Source organism: Bufo bufo, chromosome 9, assembly GCF_905171765.1.
Source record: "Bufo bufo chromosome 9, aBufBuf1.1, whole genome shotgun sequence".
NCBI lineage: Eukaryota > Metazoa > Chordata > Amphibia > Anura > Bufonidae > Bufo > Bufo bufo.
This window is the reverse complement of record NC_053397.1, coordinates 54,118,495-54,137,365: the sequence shown is the minus strand read 5'-3', so window position 1 is coordinate 54,137,365 and position 18,871 is coordinate 54,118,495. Positions and strand designations below refer to the sequence as shown.

Genomic DNA, 18,871 nt, shown 5'->3' with positions numbered 1-18,871 from the left:
CACATGATAGGAGGCTACTGGCACATAAGGGGGGGCTACTGGCACTTGATAGGGGGGCTACTGGCACATGATAGGGGGGCTACTAGCCCTTGATAGGGGGGCTACTGGCACATGATAGGGGGGCTACTGGCACATGATAGGGGGGCTACTGGCACATGATAGGGGGGCTACTGGCACATGATAAGGGGGCTACTGGCACATGATAGGGGGGCTACTGGCACATGATAGGGGGGCACTCAGGCTACTGGCACATGATGGTGGGGGGCTCTTATTACTGGCACATGATTGGGGGGCATCTATGGGGGCACATCTTACTGGCACATGATTTGGGGGCACATCTTACTGGTACATGATTGGGGGACATCTATTGGGGCACTTATTACTGGCACATTATTGGGTGGCACTATAGGGACATCTACATAGGCTGAAAAGAAGGGGTATTTTATATGGGGGGCTCTGTATAGGGGCATTTTATAGTGGGACACATTATGGTGGGTACTATGGGGAAGGGGGGAGAGGAGCACTATGGGGTCATCTACGGGGGCACTGAGAAGGGGTATTTTATATTGGCACATTATGGGAACATTAGCTCAACTGAGGGCATTACAAGGGGGTATGTTTTGCACATTATAAGGAGAATTATTACTACTGGGGGGGCATTATGGTGGGCTTTATTACTCCCCATGGTATGACCCCCTAGTAGTAGCAGCACCAGCCTCTCTCTGCTCTGCTATCCCTCTGCCCCTTAATCCTTATTATGAAATATTTCTCATTAGGATAAAGCACAACATCAGCTCCGCCGAGCCCCCGGCCAAGGTGTGGAAGTGGCGTCCGAGATCCCCAAGGGCCAAGCCAAGTAACTGTAAGTTTTCATGTGAAATATGTTTATGTTATACACACATAGCCTACACTGTGCCACACAATATACAGTATACCTCTACACTATCTAGGGGTTAGGCTCCATTTCACACGTCCGCAAAATGGGTCCGCATCCGTTCCGCAATTTTGCGGAACGGGTGCGGACCCATTCATTCTCTATGGGGACGAAATGGATGCGGACAGCACACAGTGTGCTGTCTGCATCCACAATTGCGGAGCGCGGCCCCGATCTTCGGGTCCGCAGCTTCGCAAAAGATAGAGCATGTCCTATTCTTGTCCGCAGCTGCGGACAAGAATAGGCATTTCTATAGGGGTGTCGGGCGGGTGTGTTGTGGACCCGCAATTTGCATAAAAAAAAATAAAATAAAAATATATATATATATATGGTGAGACGGTTGCAGTGGGGGGGAGTTTTTTTGACACTCGCCCTGAGAGAAATTTTACCTAGAAACTGCACTGGTAAAAAGCACCGGCCTATGTGAGCTCCCGTGGTCACGGCCACCAGAGAGGCCGACATTTTTTTCCTATAGTTTGCAAGCACGGCCACTGCTGATGGATTGCAGGGTGGTCGTCACCATGGAAACCAGAAGTGCATAATGTGATGGAAAAATGAATCCAGCCAGCAGGAAGGAAGCAATATGGAGAATCACAATACATTGGGAAGTGCCTTGTATTCACTTTCTCTACATGATAAATGCCACTTGCTGAAGTGAGACAACCCCTTTAAGGGCTCATACACACGACCGTATGTATTTTGCGGTCCGCAATGAAGTCCATGTGACCTCCGTATTGCATCCGTTTTTTTGCGGATCCATTGAAACAATACTTATCCTATATTAGGGCATGTTCTATCTTTTTTACGGAACGGCCATGCGGAAACACAACGCACGCGGAGTCATTTTCGTTTTTTTTTTTTGCGGTTCCTTTGAAGTGAATGATTCTGCATATGGGCCGCAAAAAACCACAGAACGGACAAAAAAAAAATACATTCGTGTGCATGAGCCCTATCACACACATAGCTAAAACGGTATATATATATATAACCTTTTCTAAGCACCCATAAACGGTGAAAACCGGAGAAAATAAAGTAGAAAGGCTGCCATGTCAGGCAGTAACATGAGAGCAGAACGGCAGCTTGCACACTGAAACGGAGACCGCGTTGCCCAACTTGCCACAGTCAGGCAGGCTGAGGCATCACTTCTCTCCAGCACCTTGCGGGTTAACGAACGCCTCTTTCCCGCCATCTGTTCCCGTCTGACCAATAGCAGCACAGCCCAGGCCACAGCGCCCATAGCCATCGGTCGTCTGCAGCGCTTGGAGGCACGGCTTCCGGGTATGACGTCATCGAGCCGGGCAGGAGTCGGGGTTCGAAAACAAAACGTGCGAAGTGCGAAGTCCTCCGTGGTGGACGTCACCTTCCCTCCTGCGCCAACCGCAGGCTTCTGTGAAGCTGCTGTTCACACTGCACGGTTTTTCTCTCGGGTGGTTGCCTTGGTTACCATGGGGAGAAGATAAGTAAACAGGAGCAGTGATATTTGGGATGGAGAACTGGTGTGTGGTGGTCCATGGCTGGTGACCGATGATGATGGCATCCGCTGGCCCCCCAGGGCTGAGGTGCCCTTCTGCCAGACATGTGGTGGAGGAGCGCCGGCTGAGGGATCTGCTCAGTGATCGGCTCAGTAGAGATCTGCTCAGGTGACGTATGGATCGGCGCCCGCCATTCCTTTCGTTAAAGAATATGCACGTAATATAATAAATGGCGCAGCGTTGCCGATAATATTGTAACTTTTTTTTTTCCGTCTACAGGTCCTATGCAGATCTGTGCGTCACTATGGTTACAGACAAGAAATAGCTGGTCTGATCCTGCAGTTATATCATGTCAGCTGGATCAACCCCATCAATCCAACCATAATGCCTGGTTAGCTTCACGCACACAGCCGAGTCTGTCTTGCGGTCCGCGGATCTGCAGTGTATGGACGCGCGTTTAGTTGAGGACCGATTGACTTCAAAGGGTCCGTGTTCCGCACTTCGGGGACAGGTATAGGACACGTTCTGTCTCTTGTGGAACTGACGCGGAAGTCACCCCTCTGCTTTCTGCATACACCGGTCTGTTCTGGGAGAGAACATGTCCTGCACTTGTCACAAGGTGTGGAACCATTGAAGTCAATGGGTCAGAAGCGAAATGCGGTAGGTACATGGACCGCGTCTGTATTTTGTAGATTGCGGTTTGCAGACCGCAAAACGGACACAGCTGTGTGCATGAGGCCTAAAGCTGATCCTGATGATTAAACACAGACCTTTCTTCTCCTGAATAGTGTTGAGCGAACTTATGTTTTAAGTTCGGCGTCTAAAGTTCGGGTTATCGAAGAATCGCGTTATGGAGTCCGAACACAATTCTTCGATAACCCGAACTTTAGACGCCGAACTTTAAACATAAGTTCACTCAACACTACTCCTGAGCTGTTACTGTGTTTTTAAGGGCATCTGTCAGCAGATTTGTCCCTATGACACCAGCTGACCTGTTACATGTGCACTTGGCAGCTGAAGACATCTGTGTTGGTCCCATGTTCATATGTGTCCGCATTGCTGAGAAAAATGATGTTTTAATATATGCAAATGAGCCTCTAGGAGCAACGGGGGCGTCGCCATTACACCTAGAGGTTCTGCTCTTTTTGCAACTGCCGCATCCGCTCCACTTTTTTTCACAGGGCCAGACAGTGTAAATGTGATGACACCTGATCTTGTCAAAGTGCAGAGGGCGCAGCAGTTGCAGGGAGCAATGATGACACCCCCGTTGCTCTTAAAGGCTCATTTGCATATATTAAAACATAATTTTTCTCAGTAATGCGGGCACATATGAACATGGGACCAACACAGATGTCTTCAGCTGCCAAGTGCACATGTAACAGGTCAGCCAGTGTCATAGGAACAAATCTGCTGACAGATGCCCTTTAAAAAATATACAGATTAGGGTTTAAGTGCACTGAGGGCAGACCCTGACCTCTCCATGCATATTAGCTCCTCTGCTCTGCTTCCCAGGACCCCCCCCCCCCCCCCCCCCCTCAATTTGATCAACAGGGGTCCAGGTGGAGTGCGGAGAGTCTATGGTGCACCAAATGACTAGGGTCCGCCCTCAGTGCATTTACGTTCTAATTTGCATATTTTTTTTAAAAACACTTTTTTCTTGTATACACAGATTAAGGGAAGAAAGTCCTGTTTTTCATCACTAATATCAGCCTTACCAGGTATTATGGCTGGTTTAGTAGGGTTGATCCTGGTGACAGATGCCCTGACAGGCCTGTTTTAGTAACTACATGCCTTCCCCATGTTATAACAATCCTGGAGCATCTATTCCTGTGATGTGCCGTTCCTTTATTATTCCTGCTAGAAGTTATGAATAAATTACTAACAGTTTTCAGTGAAGGTTTAGAAGGGTGTTACCAGTTGTGGGGGGGAGGGGAGGCAGCAGTAATTGGAGAATGTCAGACTGTTCATCACCGATCGCAGTCATTGTGGCCGGGTGTCTGTTGAATTATACAGACAACAACCGCTGCGTATGGAGCGCGCTTAACGTGTGAGCCCGTTCTGTACTCTTTATACTGCTCCAAGGCGTCAGTGTACGTGGTAGTGCGCATAACGGTTCAAAGGAGTTTTCCGGTTTCAGGAGAACACCGGGCAACCCACTGGAATCCACCTGAAGGAAAGGACAGGTAAGTACTTGTCTGACAGATCCTGGGCCGCGGCTCTGGTTCTGGAGGCCGGGCTGTATTTTCTCGACTGCAGCAGTGACTTCACGTTGACAACAAACGACTGCTGCAGCCAATCACTGTCCTCAGCATTGTCAGGTTTTCTCCTGAAACTGGACAACCCTTTCAAGAGCTATAATGAAAACTAGTTACCCCCCCCCCCCCCATATGTTCAGCGGAGCTGCGCCTTGGCCGTATGAGTACGTTTTTTTTTTTTTCAACTTGTGGCTTTTAGGAATGGAAATCTCTATTGCTTCTCAAACTATGAGGCAGGACTTGCTGGTGAGGCTGAGGATGGGGCGCAGAATGCCTCCCAAGTGTCCCAGATTTATCAGGACGTCCCACTACTCCATGATGGTTCTATATGTTACGTCACATTGGCACAGTGAGAGGGCAGACCAATAACAGCATATAGCGATTGGCATTCATTGTTTACATTTATGCCGCTTTTACTTTTAGTATGGGGATGAATGATTGTTAATACGATCAGTTGTCCCCCATGAATTTTTCTCAAATGAGTATTTTTAAAGGGGTTGTTCACCTATGTGGACATTTTCTACAATCCCCACAGTGGTAATCGTACTTAGCTGATCCCCGCCGCTGAGTTCCAGCTCCATCACTGCCCCGCCAAGTCTGCAGGTCCCGTTAAAACGGATGTTGATATGGGGAGACCCGGAAACTGGCGGGGCAGCGATGGAGATCAGGTACGTATGATTACACCGTGGGTCCGGCCATGTCGTGGGGTCTGTAGAAAAGCTCTACACAGGGGAACGACCCATTTAAGGCCTCATGCTCACGAATGTATTTTCTTTACGTGTCCATTAGGTAATTTTATTTTTTTGCAGAACCTTTCATTTCAAAACAGAAGTTACTCCGTGTGCATTCCGTTTCCATATGTCTGTTCTGCAAAAACATATAACATGTCCTATTCTTGTCCGCATAACGGACAAGGATAGGACTGTTCTATTAGGGGCTAGCTGTTCCGTTCCGCAAAATACAGAATGCACACAGACGTCATCCGTGTTTTGCGGACCTCAAAATACATACGGCCGTGTGCATGAGCCCTAAGGCTGCATAAAAGATGCGATCCTCCCACGAATGATCGGCGGTATGTTTCCACAGGGCAATAACGCCGCCTAACATTCGTTCCCAATCATCAGTCTATGTGAACAGGGCCCTAAGTTTAAAATTATCTTAGTTATTTCTCTTTTCTCAAATCAGATGTCCATATTCTCTCCAGGCTTTTAAATGAAGAAATCCATACAGATGCCGTTCTTCATGTCGGACAAACAAGATTTAAAGTACACAAGGCAGTGCTTTGGGCAAGAGCCCCAAAATTCTATATGAGTATAATGAGATGGGACACAGGAGACGCCTTCACTGTGGAGAACGTGGAGCCGTCTGAGATGCAAGCTTTTCTCAAGTAAGACCTAAGTAGATTTTTATATTTTTATATATATATATATATATATATATATATATATATATATATATAATTTATATTAATTTTTTTGCTTGTTTAAAGGGTTTCTACCATCAGATTTTGCCATATGTAGCTGACTGACACTAGCGATGTGCTAGTGTCAGCAGTACATAACAGTCTTCTTTGTTCACTTCTGTCTGCGGCCGTTCACCTAAAAAACGTACTTTTATCCATATGATAATGAGCCTCTAGGTGCTATGTGGGCGTCGATTCAGCACCTAAAGGCTCCATCTACTGACCGTTTTCACCGCCCATGTAGTTCTTCTAGCCCGCCCTGCAACTCTTGATTGACGTCCGATTTGCCTGCATCTGTCTAAATCCTGTGCCTGCGCCGTGCGCTTCTGTATTCGGCGCAGGCGCAGTAAGTGAATGTCGCTCTCCTGGTGCCGGCTTCCTCACTGTAACGTAGTCGGCTTCGTTTTCATTTTGGAAGCCGTGAGGAAGCCGGCTTCGTTTTCATTTTTCTTCCCTATCTTCCTCGAGCCATAACTTTTTTTTTTATATATATTTCCGTTCACATAGCTGTATGAGGGCTTATTTTTTATTTTTTTTTGTATTTTCTAATGCCACTGTATTGCATACAATGTAGTGGGAAGCGGTAAAAAAAAATCCAAATAGGGTGTAATTGGGGGGGAAAAAAAATTCAATTCCTCCACCGTTTTAAGGGTTTCCGTTTGCGGCAAAACTGACCCATGCTCTTCATTCTCTGTGTCAGTAAGATTATAACGATATCACATATGTGTAGGTTTTTTATGTCTAAATAGTGTAAAATAAATGTAAACTGAAAAACGAATTATTATTATTTTTTTTTACATCACCATATTCTGACCCCCATAACTTTTTTTTTTTATAGTATCTACTGAGCTGTGGGGGGGCTGATTTCTTGCAGGACAATCTGTAGTTTTTATTGATACCATTTTGGAGTGTGTGTGACTTTTTGATCACATTTTATTACATTTTTTGGGTAAGAGAAGCAATGAATGGTTTAGCCATTCGCCGTATTGGAAAAATATTTTTATATTTTAATAGTATTGGCGTTTTTGGTCTCAGTGATGCCTATGATGTTTATATTTTTTGTTATTTACCGGTATGTATTTATTTTTTTATATATATTTTTTAACAGGTTTTGTTTTACTTTTTTGTTATGATTTTGAAGCTCGTATTTGAGCGTACAAAATCCAATTAGTGCAAAAGTGTTAAAAGGAGACTCCCAGCAAGATTGTGTGTCACTAACTGTTGGCAGTATGAGCTAGCGACAGGCTTTCCTCTGGCTTGCTCCTGTTCTGCTCAGTATGACTGATAGGTCTCTCTGTATCGTCACATAGGGAGATTCTTGTCAATCATAGTTTGCTAGTCGGTAAGGTCTCCAGTGTACACGTCTCATTGAGCCTGTGTTAAATCTACATTTACTAAACTTATTCTGCCATATTTTTTGATGCAGATACACTGGGGGGGATTCATCAAGACTGGCCTTTCCCCTGTGCGCTGGAGTGAGATGCCTCTTTAGAAATTAGTCGCATTTGTGGCACTCCATGTCAAGTCTATGCGAGGTAGGGTTGTTTCGGGTATCGAACTTTCGATACCCTGTCAATACTTTTGTCCCAGTATCGATACGATACCGGGATTTGCGTTTTATCGATGCTAGGCTGTGCTACTGCACAGCCCAGTATCAGAGGACATGAGCGCGCTGCTCTCAGCGCGGCCATATTCCCTTAGCAGCATGGTGAGAAGGAAGCTGTCTCTCCCGCCCCTGTGCTGCTGCTGCCATCACTGAGAGCACAGAGGAGGGGAGGGGGCCACTGCGCCACCAATGATGACTAACGTTTAATACATTACAAATACAAGCGGCAGAAACACATTGCCAACTCCCTGCCTCTGACAGGGCGCTGCGATCCACGGCAATTAACCCCTGAGGTGCCGCTCCTGGGGGGTTAACTGCCGCTGATCGCCGCGCACTGTCAGAGGTCGGGTGCTAGCAATGTGTTTCTGCCGCCGACTGTATTTGTATATTAAACGTAAATTATCATTGGTGGCGCAGTGTGACCTCCCCCCATACCCTCCTTGCCCAGTATTAAAAACATTGGTGGCAGTGGCCACAGAGTCCCCTCACCTCCTCTCATTGGTGGTGCAGTGGCAGTTGTGATCGGAGCCCCAGCAGTGTAATCCTGGGGCTCCGATCGGTTACCATGGCAGCCAGGATGCTACTGAAGCTGTGTGTACTATGCACAGGACAGCAGGGAGAGTGTGAGGTCCTATTCACCCTAAGGCCTCTTTCACACGAGCGTGACGGATTAGGTCCGGATGCGTTCAGGGTGCGTTCAGTGAAACTCGCACTATTTTGCAAGTAAGTTCAGTCAGTTTTGTCTGTGATTGCGTTCAGTTGTTCATTTTTTTCCGCGCGGGCGCAATGCGTTTTGATGCGTTTTTCACGCGCGTGATAAAAAACTGAAAGTTTACAAACAACATCTCTTAGCAACCATCAGTGAAAAACGCATCACACCCACACTTGCTTGCGGATGCAATGCGTTTTTCACACAGCCCCATTCACTTCTATGGGGCCAGGGCTGCGTGAAAAACGCAGAATATAGAACATGCTGCGATTTTTACACAACGCAGAACTGATACGTGAAAAACAATGCTCATGTACACAGACCCATTGAAATAAATGGGTAAGGATTCAGTGCGGGTGCTATGCGTTCACGTCACGCATTGCACCCGCGCGGAAAACTCGCTCGTGTGAAAGGGGCCTAATAGAGATCTATTAGGGTGAATAGGACAAGGGATTAAAGATCCAAGGTTCTAGCCCCTAAGGGGGGAAATAGTTATTAAATAAACTGTAAAAAAAGTAAAAAAAATACACCAAAATAGTATAAATCATCCCCTTTCCCAATTTTACATATAAAATATATAAACAATAATAAATAAAATATTACATATCGCCACGTCCGAAAAGTCCATATATAAAAAAATCTCTCTTATGCAGTGAACATTGTAAAATAAAATAAAAAAAAGAAAACCTGCGCGATTCGCAATTTGTTTTCATTTTTTTAGTCACCTTGTCCCCTCAAAAAAATAGGATAGGACTGTTCTATTATGGGCCGGACGTTCCATAAAATGCCATTTTCTATTTTTTTTGCGTTGTATCGAATGTTATCTAGTATCGCAATAGTTTTTTATGGTATCGAAACCAAATCAAAATTTTGGTATCGAAACAACCCTAACGCCAGGTAGACGCCAGTTTCTGGCACAAGTTAGAGTAAATCCTGTGAAGATCGCACCCTCTGCTAACTCCTAATGTCCCTCATTAGCTATTTACACCATGAGTGAGCGCTCATGCACACGACCATATGTATTTTGCAATCTGCAAAAAAAGGATCCCCGAAAAATACGGATGACGTCCGTGTGTATTCCGTATTTTGCGGAACGGAGAAGCTGGCCCCTAATAGAACAGTAGTATCTTTGTCCATATTGCAGACAATAATAGGACATGTTCTATTTTTTTTATGGACCAGAAATACAGACATACGGAAATGGAATGCACATGGAGTAACTTTTTTTGCGGACCCGTTAAAATGAATGGTTTCGTATACGGTCTGCAAAAAAACGGACACGGAAAGAAAATATGTTTGTGTGCACAAGCCCTTAAAGTAAGCTTGCTATATTGAGGGGTCATAATTTGTGGCAAATATTTTATTGCTGTGCGACAATTTTCTGTTGCAGAATAATGGTCTAAAATAAGCCAACTGATCACCTGAAAGAGAAGTGTCTAACTTCCGGCAAGTATTGCCACTTCAGTATGTGCCGCTGTGATATGTTTGGCACTTCTTGTTGTACTCGGCTGTCTTCGGCAGTCCGATAGACTTGGAATGGCGTGGCAGTGCACATGCTCGACTGTGGCTCTGAGGGATCGGTGATAAGTTGTCATTCCGAGAACCCCTTTACGACATCATAGCCTTTGCCTTAAATGTCTTATCTGTATAATTATTATTTTACATTTACATTGGGGTTTTTGTTTTCAAGGGTGGTATACTCGTCTCCCTGGAGTGTTAAAAAGAGAGAAGATCACATTCTTCAGATGGTACAAGTTCAGCCAAAGTCAAATGCGGAACACAACCATGATGTATGCAGCAATGTGGAGAGTCTGACACCTTCATCTGTAGATAATGACAACGTGAGTGAGGAATTTGCTGCTCAGAGAATAGAGACAGAGGAAAACCACAACCATGATGGTAAGATTTACACAAGTGACCCTAACAGATGCATATTATATTTTTTTTCCTGCATATTACATTTAAAAAATCTTATCTGTGTTTAGATACGATCAGTTGAATTTACAGGCCCAAAGAGTGAACTGCACCACTGAGTGATCCGGATATCATTTCCTGCTGTAGTTAGTCATGTGAAGGGTTGTCACAGGGAGCTCGCATGTACTGAAATAAATAAAGGGGTTTGTTTCATCTCAGACAATGGGGGCATATCGCTAGGATACGCCCCCATTGTCTGATAGGTGCGGGTCCCACCTCTGCGACCCGCACCTATCTCGTAAAGGAGTCGGCAAAGTCCTGAAGGGCGCCCCGACTATGGGGCAAAGAGCTGGCTCGGCTATTTCCATCAGCCCTATAGAAATGAATGGGAGCGGTTGTTGCGCAAGCGTGGAGTGCTCCCATTAAATTCTATGGGGATTCTAAAAACAGATGAACGCGTCGCTCAGCTATTTTCGGCAGGCCGATAGGAAGGCTTAGTGGTGGCCAGCCACCATTTTGCCGGCCTCGTGTTAGACTTCGTTTAGAGAGAGGTGCGGTTCCTTCCTCTGAAATCTACACCTATCAGACAATGGGGGCATATCCTAGCGACATGCCCCCATTGTATGTGTGTGTGTGTGTATGTATATATATATATATATAAGTGTAAAATATCATTCTAAAATAGTAATCCATACTGGTATAAAAAAATAAAAAGTTATACATAAAAATATAAACTTAAAACAAACAAAAAATGGGGCGTGGCTTGTGAGTGCATGGAGTAAGACGCACGTTTCACTGCTCCTGCTAAGATCCTGTTCATTTACAGTGAAAGCGCACTCAAACTGCCTGAAACTACTTTACCTAAGGAGAGGAAGGTGGAGAAATGGATGCACCAGTTATTCCATGAGAAGGGCCTATCTTCCCTGTACGCGGTTGAGCGGGCGCACAGAGTCCCGTCGCGGCCGCTCCCGCCAGGCAGGCCTCCTCGCCCCATACTGGCGAAGATTCTACACTTTAAAGATCGGGACACTATCCTGCGCCAGTCAAGGGACAATGATGAGATGGTCATGAATGGGGTCAGAGTGTCCATTTATCCGGATTATTCCAATGAGGTACAGCGGAGGAGAAGCAGATTTATAGATATAAAGAAAAGGCTCAGAGTACTACAAGTTCCATACGCCATGTTGTTTCCGGCCAGATTGCGAGTGGTGGCATTGGGATCCACCAGATTTTTTGAGGACCCTGATGAAGCGACACAGTGGCTGGACGTCCACGAGAGGCAATTGAGAAGTAGGGCCCTGGACACCTGAAGGAAACAGTTGGCAGTTTGTGTTCACTTTATATGCATAGGATTGCACCTTAATCTCACTTGAACGTTATACCTGTTATAAAGTGTAATGAGTGTTGCTACCACATGGTAGATCCTGATGCAGGAGTAGGAAGTTGGGATGAGAAATGTATTTCCCAGTTGTGGAGAGGATTCTCTACCTGAGGGAGAATGTTGGAATCAGAAATGATTTTTGTTCAGCATTGGGCATGGTGCTTACAGATTGCCATGAGTTAGAGTTGGATGTTTGGGAGGGGGGGGGGGGGGGGGGGGGTTACTGTTCAAAGTAGCCTGATCACTGGGGAGGGGGAGGGACGGGGGTGGGAGGGGGTCGGGTCAGAGATGGGTTAGGGGCGTGAATTATGAGAGAGTGACATTAGTATGGAGTGTGAGATTCAAACATGATGTAATCTTTCATTATGACACAGGTGATTAAAGTGTTGAGCTGGAATGTGAGGGGAATGGCGGATGCACGAAAAAGACAATGTATATTTCAATATTTGGGTCGGTTTCAGCCGGCTATCTGCTGCTTACAGGAAACGCATTTGTCCAATGATAATGTGCAGTGGCTGAACAAGAACTGGGTAGGACATGTGGTACATGCAATCCATTCCTCTCACTCCAGGGGTGTAAGTGTGATTGTGCATAAAAGTATAAGGTATGAACATTTGAAGCAATGTGTGGATGCTGATGGCAGGTATGTGTGTGTAGTGTGCAAGATTGATGGGATCCAGGTGGTGTTGGTGTCAGTGTATGTGCCTCCACCTTTTGCTTCTCCTTTAATAAGGGATATTATGACCTTTGTGGCGGACTTCCCTGCACTGCCGTGGCTGTTAGTGGGGGACTACAATTGTACATTGAATGACTCCATAGATAGGTGTCGGGTAGAAGGTGCAAGTGGATCACCGGGGAGTGTGGCTCTAAAGAATATTATGAGGGAAACTGGCTTACTTGATGTTTGGAGGCTGCGCAACCCGGATAAGCGGGTGTTTTCATGTAGATCTGCTACACATCATTCACTATCACGCATAGATCTGGCTTTGGTTAATGATGTTATGCTACCACTGATAAGAGATGTTATTTATCACCCTCGGTCGTTGTCTGACCATTCCCTGGTGCAGGTTGATTTGTGCCTGGGCGTGCTTAGGCAGGGACCGAGGTTGTGGAAATGTAACCCGCATTGGCTGAATGTACTGGGTGATCTGTCTGAGATTACTAGGGAGATCAGGGAGTACTTTTCTATTAATGGAGGGACGGCTTCAATTCACGGAGTATGGGATGCCATGAAAGCGTTTCTGAGAGGGGTATTGATCAAAGAAATAAGTAAACATAAATCTAAATCCAGAGAGGCGGATGTTAAAGCTCATGTATAAGTGACTGAGGCTGAAAGGGAGTTTGGTAGAATCCCCACCATGGCTAATAGTGAGGCGCTGGAGGTAGCTCAGGATCAACTGAGGTGTCACCTACTACAGGCTGCGGATAGGAAGCGTAGTTTCTATCGCCAAAGATCCTTTGAGGAGGGAGAGAAAGTTGGGCATTTGCTCTCAGTGGTTTCTCAGGCACAGAGGGGTTCTTCTTGTATACAAGAGCTAATGGATGGCAATGGGAATAGTAGCCAGGATACAAAAGGGATATTAGATATTCTAAAAGGGTTTTATGTCTCTCTCTATGCTTCTAAGGCGTCTAGCTCGGAGGAGGTCTTGTCCGCCTTTCTGGCTGAGGCTCAGCTATCAGTGTTATCAGAGGAGGATAGAGAGAGACTGGAAGAGCCGATCACGCTGGAGGAGTTGGAGGCAGCTCTTTGGGGGATGGCGAATGGTAAGGCGCCGGGGGCAGACGGTATACCAGTGGAGGTATATAAAAAATTGCAAGGGTTACTTCTCCCTGAATTACTTAAGGTTCTTGAATATTCTCTGGAGACGGGTTCGCTACCACATTCTATGCAGGAGGCTATCATAGTAGTTATTCCTAAGCCTGGGAAGGATCCCAAAGTTCCAGATTCCTATAGACCAATTTCGCTACTAACAGCAGATGTGAAGCTCCTGGCGAAGGTGTTGGCGAACAGGCTGTCCAGGGTAATACTTACTATAGTGCACCCGGATCAAACGGGCTTTATGCCTGGGAAATCGACTGCTATAAATATCCGTAGAGTATATGCTAGTCTGAATATTCCAGCAGATAATGGAGGAGATAGGGCCTTACTTGCGTTAGACGCCGCTAAGGCGTTTGACAGTGTTGAATGGAACTACCTATGGGAAACATTGAGAGTCATGGGCTTTGGTACTCGATTTATTCAGTGGGTGAAAGTGTTGTATTCAAGCCCAAAAGCACGGATCAGAGCTAATGGGGGGCTGTCAGATAGCTTCTCTTTGGCCAGGGGCACCAGACAGGGGTGCCCATTGTCACCCTTGTTGTTTGCGTTAGCAATTGAACCACTTGCAGCCCTTATTCGCCTGTCACCTCATATTGTGGGGTTTAGATATGGTGAGACGCAAAACAAAGTGGCAATGTATGCTGATGACACTATGCTATTTCTGGGTGACACTGGGGGCTCTCTGGATGCGGCCATGGCTTTGATAGATAAATTTGGTGGCTTCTCTGGACTTCGGATAAATTGGCAGAAGTCTGCCTTGATGCCGGTAGACGGACAGGCACTCTCTGGTGTGCGGGCAGATAGTTTGATTCCCTGGGTGGGCAAGTTTAAATATCTGGGGCTATATATAACACCTAGACTGCTAGATTTTGAAGAGCTTCATTTAACTCCTTTGCTAAATACCTTCAGGCTTAAGGCAAGGACATGGGGTAGACTCTTTTTGTCAGTAGTGGGCAGAGTGAATCTCCTAAAAATGGTAATGATGCCTCAGTTACTATATATATTGAATAATGCACCTGTATGGATCCCAGTGGAGAGATTTAGAAAAATACACTTGATATTTAGAGATCTCATCTGGAAATATGGTCAAGCTAGAATTAAGCTGGAGACGCTGCAATATCCCAAGGCTGAAGGTGGCTTAGCTGTCCCTAACGCCTGGATTTATTTCTTAGCCTTTCAGTGTCAACATTTCAAGGGTTGGATGGAATTTCAGCTACCAGATGTGACGGGGAAGATACTGCAACACTGGTTGGGTAGTAGGGATCTTATGGGTATTCTGGAAGGTGCAGGGATGCATGGGGGAAGAGAGAAAGTGACGCTTATAGAGCTTATGAAAAAAGTGTGGGCAAAGGTGAAATTGATCAGGGGAGTTGGTGGGGTAGGAGAGCTTTCCCCAATATGGAACAATAACCTGTTGCCAGAATTCACTTCTCTATCAGGAATCCGAAATTGGGAATCCCATGGAGTAATGAGGATAGGTCAATTGATTGAGACTAGTGTATTTAAATCATTTCAAGGTCTACAGCAGGAATTCAACATTCCCAAAGTGTGGTTCTATCAATATCTGCAACTGAGACACGCCTATGAGGTCACGATAAGGAAGGGATGCACTATTGCAAAAGTGGATGTGGTCCATAAACTGGTTCTCCCAGCTGGAGGAAAGAGAGGTTTGATATCACAGGTGTATACTCTGCTTTTAGACAAATTTCTGGTAGAATTCCCCCTTACTAGGATGAGAAAATGGGAAAAGGATCTGGGGGACATCTCTAAGGAACAGTGGGAAGATATATTGGAGGCAGTTCCGAGAGTGTCTAAGTGAACAGGGCAAGTTGTCACAACTATTTATCATCCACAGAGTTTACAAAACTCCAGTGTTTTTACGGAAAATTGGGATTAGAACTGATGATTATTGTCCAAAATGTATGGCGGAAGGTGCAGATCTATTTCATATGCTTTGGTCTTGTCCAGTGCTAAGTAGATATTGGGACGAGGTGTTGACTTTGATTAATCGTAACCTGGAGTTGAGGGTGCAGAAGGACCCTAAGATATGTGTGCTGGGATATGTGAAGGAGATTGGTGGGGGAGAGGCGGTCAAGGTGGCAGTTGGGAGACTACTGTATGTGGCCAGGAAATTGATTGCCTTTAGGTGGATCCAGGGGAGTCCGCCAACGGTGGATGAATTTGTGAGAAAGGTGCATGATATGTTAACATTAGAGAAGGGAGTGTTTGTTAGGAGGGGATGTCCTTTGAAGTTTGAAAAGTTGTGGAATGAATGGCTGTCTCACACTCATGTTGTAATATAAAAGGTCTAGGAAACTCATGCTCTGATCTGGGGGGGGGGGGGGGGGGGGGTTGGCTGTTGGGGGAGGGGGGGGGTGGGTGGTGTTGGGGTTATAACAATCAAATGTCTCTGTAAATGATTTGTCTTTATTTTGGTATATTCATTATGTACAATGATTGTAGAAGATGTAACAAATATATGGACAGATGATAATGTTTTTTATAAATTGTGTATATTTGAGATGTGGAGGGGAGAAAACACCAAGAAAATTGTGATGCAAAATGTATTGTGATATACCAACTTTATTTGAACAATAAAAAAACTATTTGATTGAAAAAAAAAAAAAACAAACAAAAAATAATAATAATAAGACGCTATTTAGTATAAAATACATTTTATTGTGCACACATTAAATAGGAATAGAAAAAACAATACATATTAGGTATTCACACGACCGTAATAACCTGAGGAATTAATTTATCAGGTTATTTACAGTGAAACATGAATGGCATGAAAATTAAGCGAAGAACAGCATCAAAAATAGTTTTTCGTAGCAAAAAAAAAATATCATCTTAATTAGACCTTAATTGATACGTACTCCCAAACCATGCAACAAAATAACATCTCCCACGTGAAACAAGGCCTCAGACAGCCGCGTCAGTGGAAAAAAATAAAAATAAATGTTGTCTCTGCTCAAATGCAGAGGCAAAAACAAAAAAAATGTTGCCGGTCATTAAGACTTGTTCAGTCCTGGTGATTAAGGGGTTAAATGGAACAACAACTGTTTCTATTAACATACCTTTGCTATTTTCTAACATTTTAACCCTCATCTTTCTTTATTACACATTTTTTGTTTTGACCATTTTTCTATTGATTGGTGTATATTGGCTGTATACTTACACTGTTTTCAGTGGTTCAGTTTGAATGTTAATGAGGTCATAGGGCACCCTTTTTCTCTATATATTTGTGGTGTATCCTTTGCTTTGTATGTCCTGACAAAGATGCAATTTCTGCAATAAAACCCGAAGCCTATAAATGAAAACCTCCATTTCGGAATCCTATGGTGTTTCCTGGCTTCACTTGATCTTCTTTTTGCCTATTTTGGATCCTACATGCGTACTGCAGCAGCCATGCACAAGCTTGACCACTTCTTCATTTACTACGGGAGTCCTCACGGGTTATTAATGATCTTTATTGTGTGCGGCGGAGGCCTGATGGGCATCAAGAGGGAGCCGCTCCCTTTGTCAAGCTCCAGAAATGCCGCGGTCACTATTGACAGTGGCATCTAAGAGGTTAAACGGCGGAGTTTGAAAGTATTTTTCTGTTCCTGGCTTTTCCAGCAGGAACGTGGCTGTCGGTTACAGCTGTGCTCTTGCTGTTGATTGTGCGGGCACAGCTCCTGTGCTCTGCCGCCATCACAGTGACACACCTGTATGTCATAGTGCCTTTAATATGTAGGGCAATCCATCATTTACAGATGCATCTTTCTGCATTAAAGGGACACTGTCTGGCCTTCTGAGCATATTTAGATCTTTATATGCCCTCCTAGGTCTTGTAATAAGTTTCCAATTCATATAAGTATTATCCCTGTGCGCATTGTAAAACGTGAAAAATAATCTTTATAATCACCTGTCAATCAACTGTCCTTTGTGCCCAAGGGGCGTTCTTTGCGCCGCATTTGTGCCCAGCCACGCCCCAACTGCCGGATCCTTAGAGACGCCCATCTCATTAGAATTCACTTCGCTGGGCGGTATTTTCCTGTCCCCGGCATTCGGAGATCCCGCACATGCCCAATACGAAGTTACGGTCATCGGCCTCAATAGCATTATCTGCGCATGCGCCCGGCTCCCTCGCTCGCCTGGGATCACATTGCGCCTGCGTCCCCTATGTTTCTATGAGGCCGCTTTAGCCTCTCCATTCTGCGCCTGCCGTAACTTCGTATTGGGCATCCGCGGGATCTCCGAATGTCGGGGACCGGAAAATACCGCCCAGCGAAGTGAATTCTAATGAGATGGGCGTCTCTAAGGATCCGGCAGTTGGGGTGCGGCTGGGCACAAATGCGGCGCAAAGAACGCCCCTTGGGCACAAAGGACAGTTGATTGACAGGTGATTATAAAGATTATTTTTCACGTTTTACAATGCGCACAGGGATAATACTTATATGAATTGGAAACTTATTACAAGACCTAGGAGGGCATATAAAGATCTAAATATGCTCAGAAGGCCTGACAGTGTCCCTTTAAGGAGTTAAAGGGGTTTTCTGGGAGTCTACAGTATCTGATCGGTGGGGGTCCGTCACACAGGACCCCCTCCGATTATCTGTTTGAGCTCAGCTTTCCCTAGGCCATGTGACATCCCATTAATTGGTCACATGGCTTAGGCACAGCTTAGCCCTATTGAAGTAAATGGGTCTAAACTGCAATACCATGCACAGCCACTATACAATGTATGGTAGTATTTTTGGTTTGCAGAGCGAAGGCTGCGACGCAACTGCGAGCACCTGTGCCTTTTCAAACAGCTGATTGGTGGGTACTCCAAATGCATGTATTTCTTACTGCAGAAAATATTACAGCAAAAAATATATACCCGTATTTTTCGCCCTATAAGACGCACCGGCCCATAAGACGCACCTAGGTTTTTGGGGAGGAAAATAAGAAAAAAATATTTTTAACCAAAAGGTGTGCTTTTGGTGGGTTTGGAACTAATGGTGGTCTGTGGATGACTGACACTGTTATGGGGGGGGGATCTGTGACGGACACTGTTACAGGGGGATCTGTGGATGGCACTGTTACAGTGTACAAATATAAAATGTATTATTCAATTAAAAGTTATTACACATGCCCCCTCACTCCTAATCGTACCGTACATCCTAACCATCCTTCAGTACAATGCAGGCAAGCAGGCCGGGCGGCTGGCGCGTCACTCACTGACGTCACTTGCCTGCGCCGCTTGCTTCATTCATAAAGTAGGCGGCGCAGGCACGTGACATCAGGGAGTTACGCTGCCGCCCGCCCGGCCTGCCTGCCTGCATTCTACTG

The 18,871-nt window shown here is 45.3% G+C and overlaps 1 protein-coding gene across 5 annotated transcripts in view; it reads left to right on the top strand.

Annotated features, from left to right (window-relative positions):
* The first annotated feature begins 2,211 nt into the window (after positions 1 to 2,211).
* BTBD8 (BTB domain containing 8) overlaps positions 2,212 to 18,871 on the top strand; it is a 101,915-nt gene continuing 85,255 nt past the window's right edge. For all 5 annotated transcript variants that reach the window (XM_040406716.1, XM_040406715.1, XM_040406719.1 and 2 more), the window contains exons 1-3: positions 2,212 to 2,574; positions 5,866 to 6,048; positions 10,129 to 10,337. In XM_040406716.1, the coding sequence (XP_040262650.1) occupies positions 2,459 to 2,574; positions 5,866 to 6,048; positions 10,129 to 10,337 (508 nt within the window). In that variant the 5' untranslated portion in view covers positions 2,212 to 2,458. The remainder of the gene's footprint in view (positions 2,575 to 5,865; positions 6,049 to 10,128; positions 10,338 to 18,871) is intronic.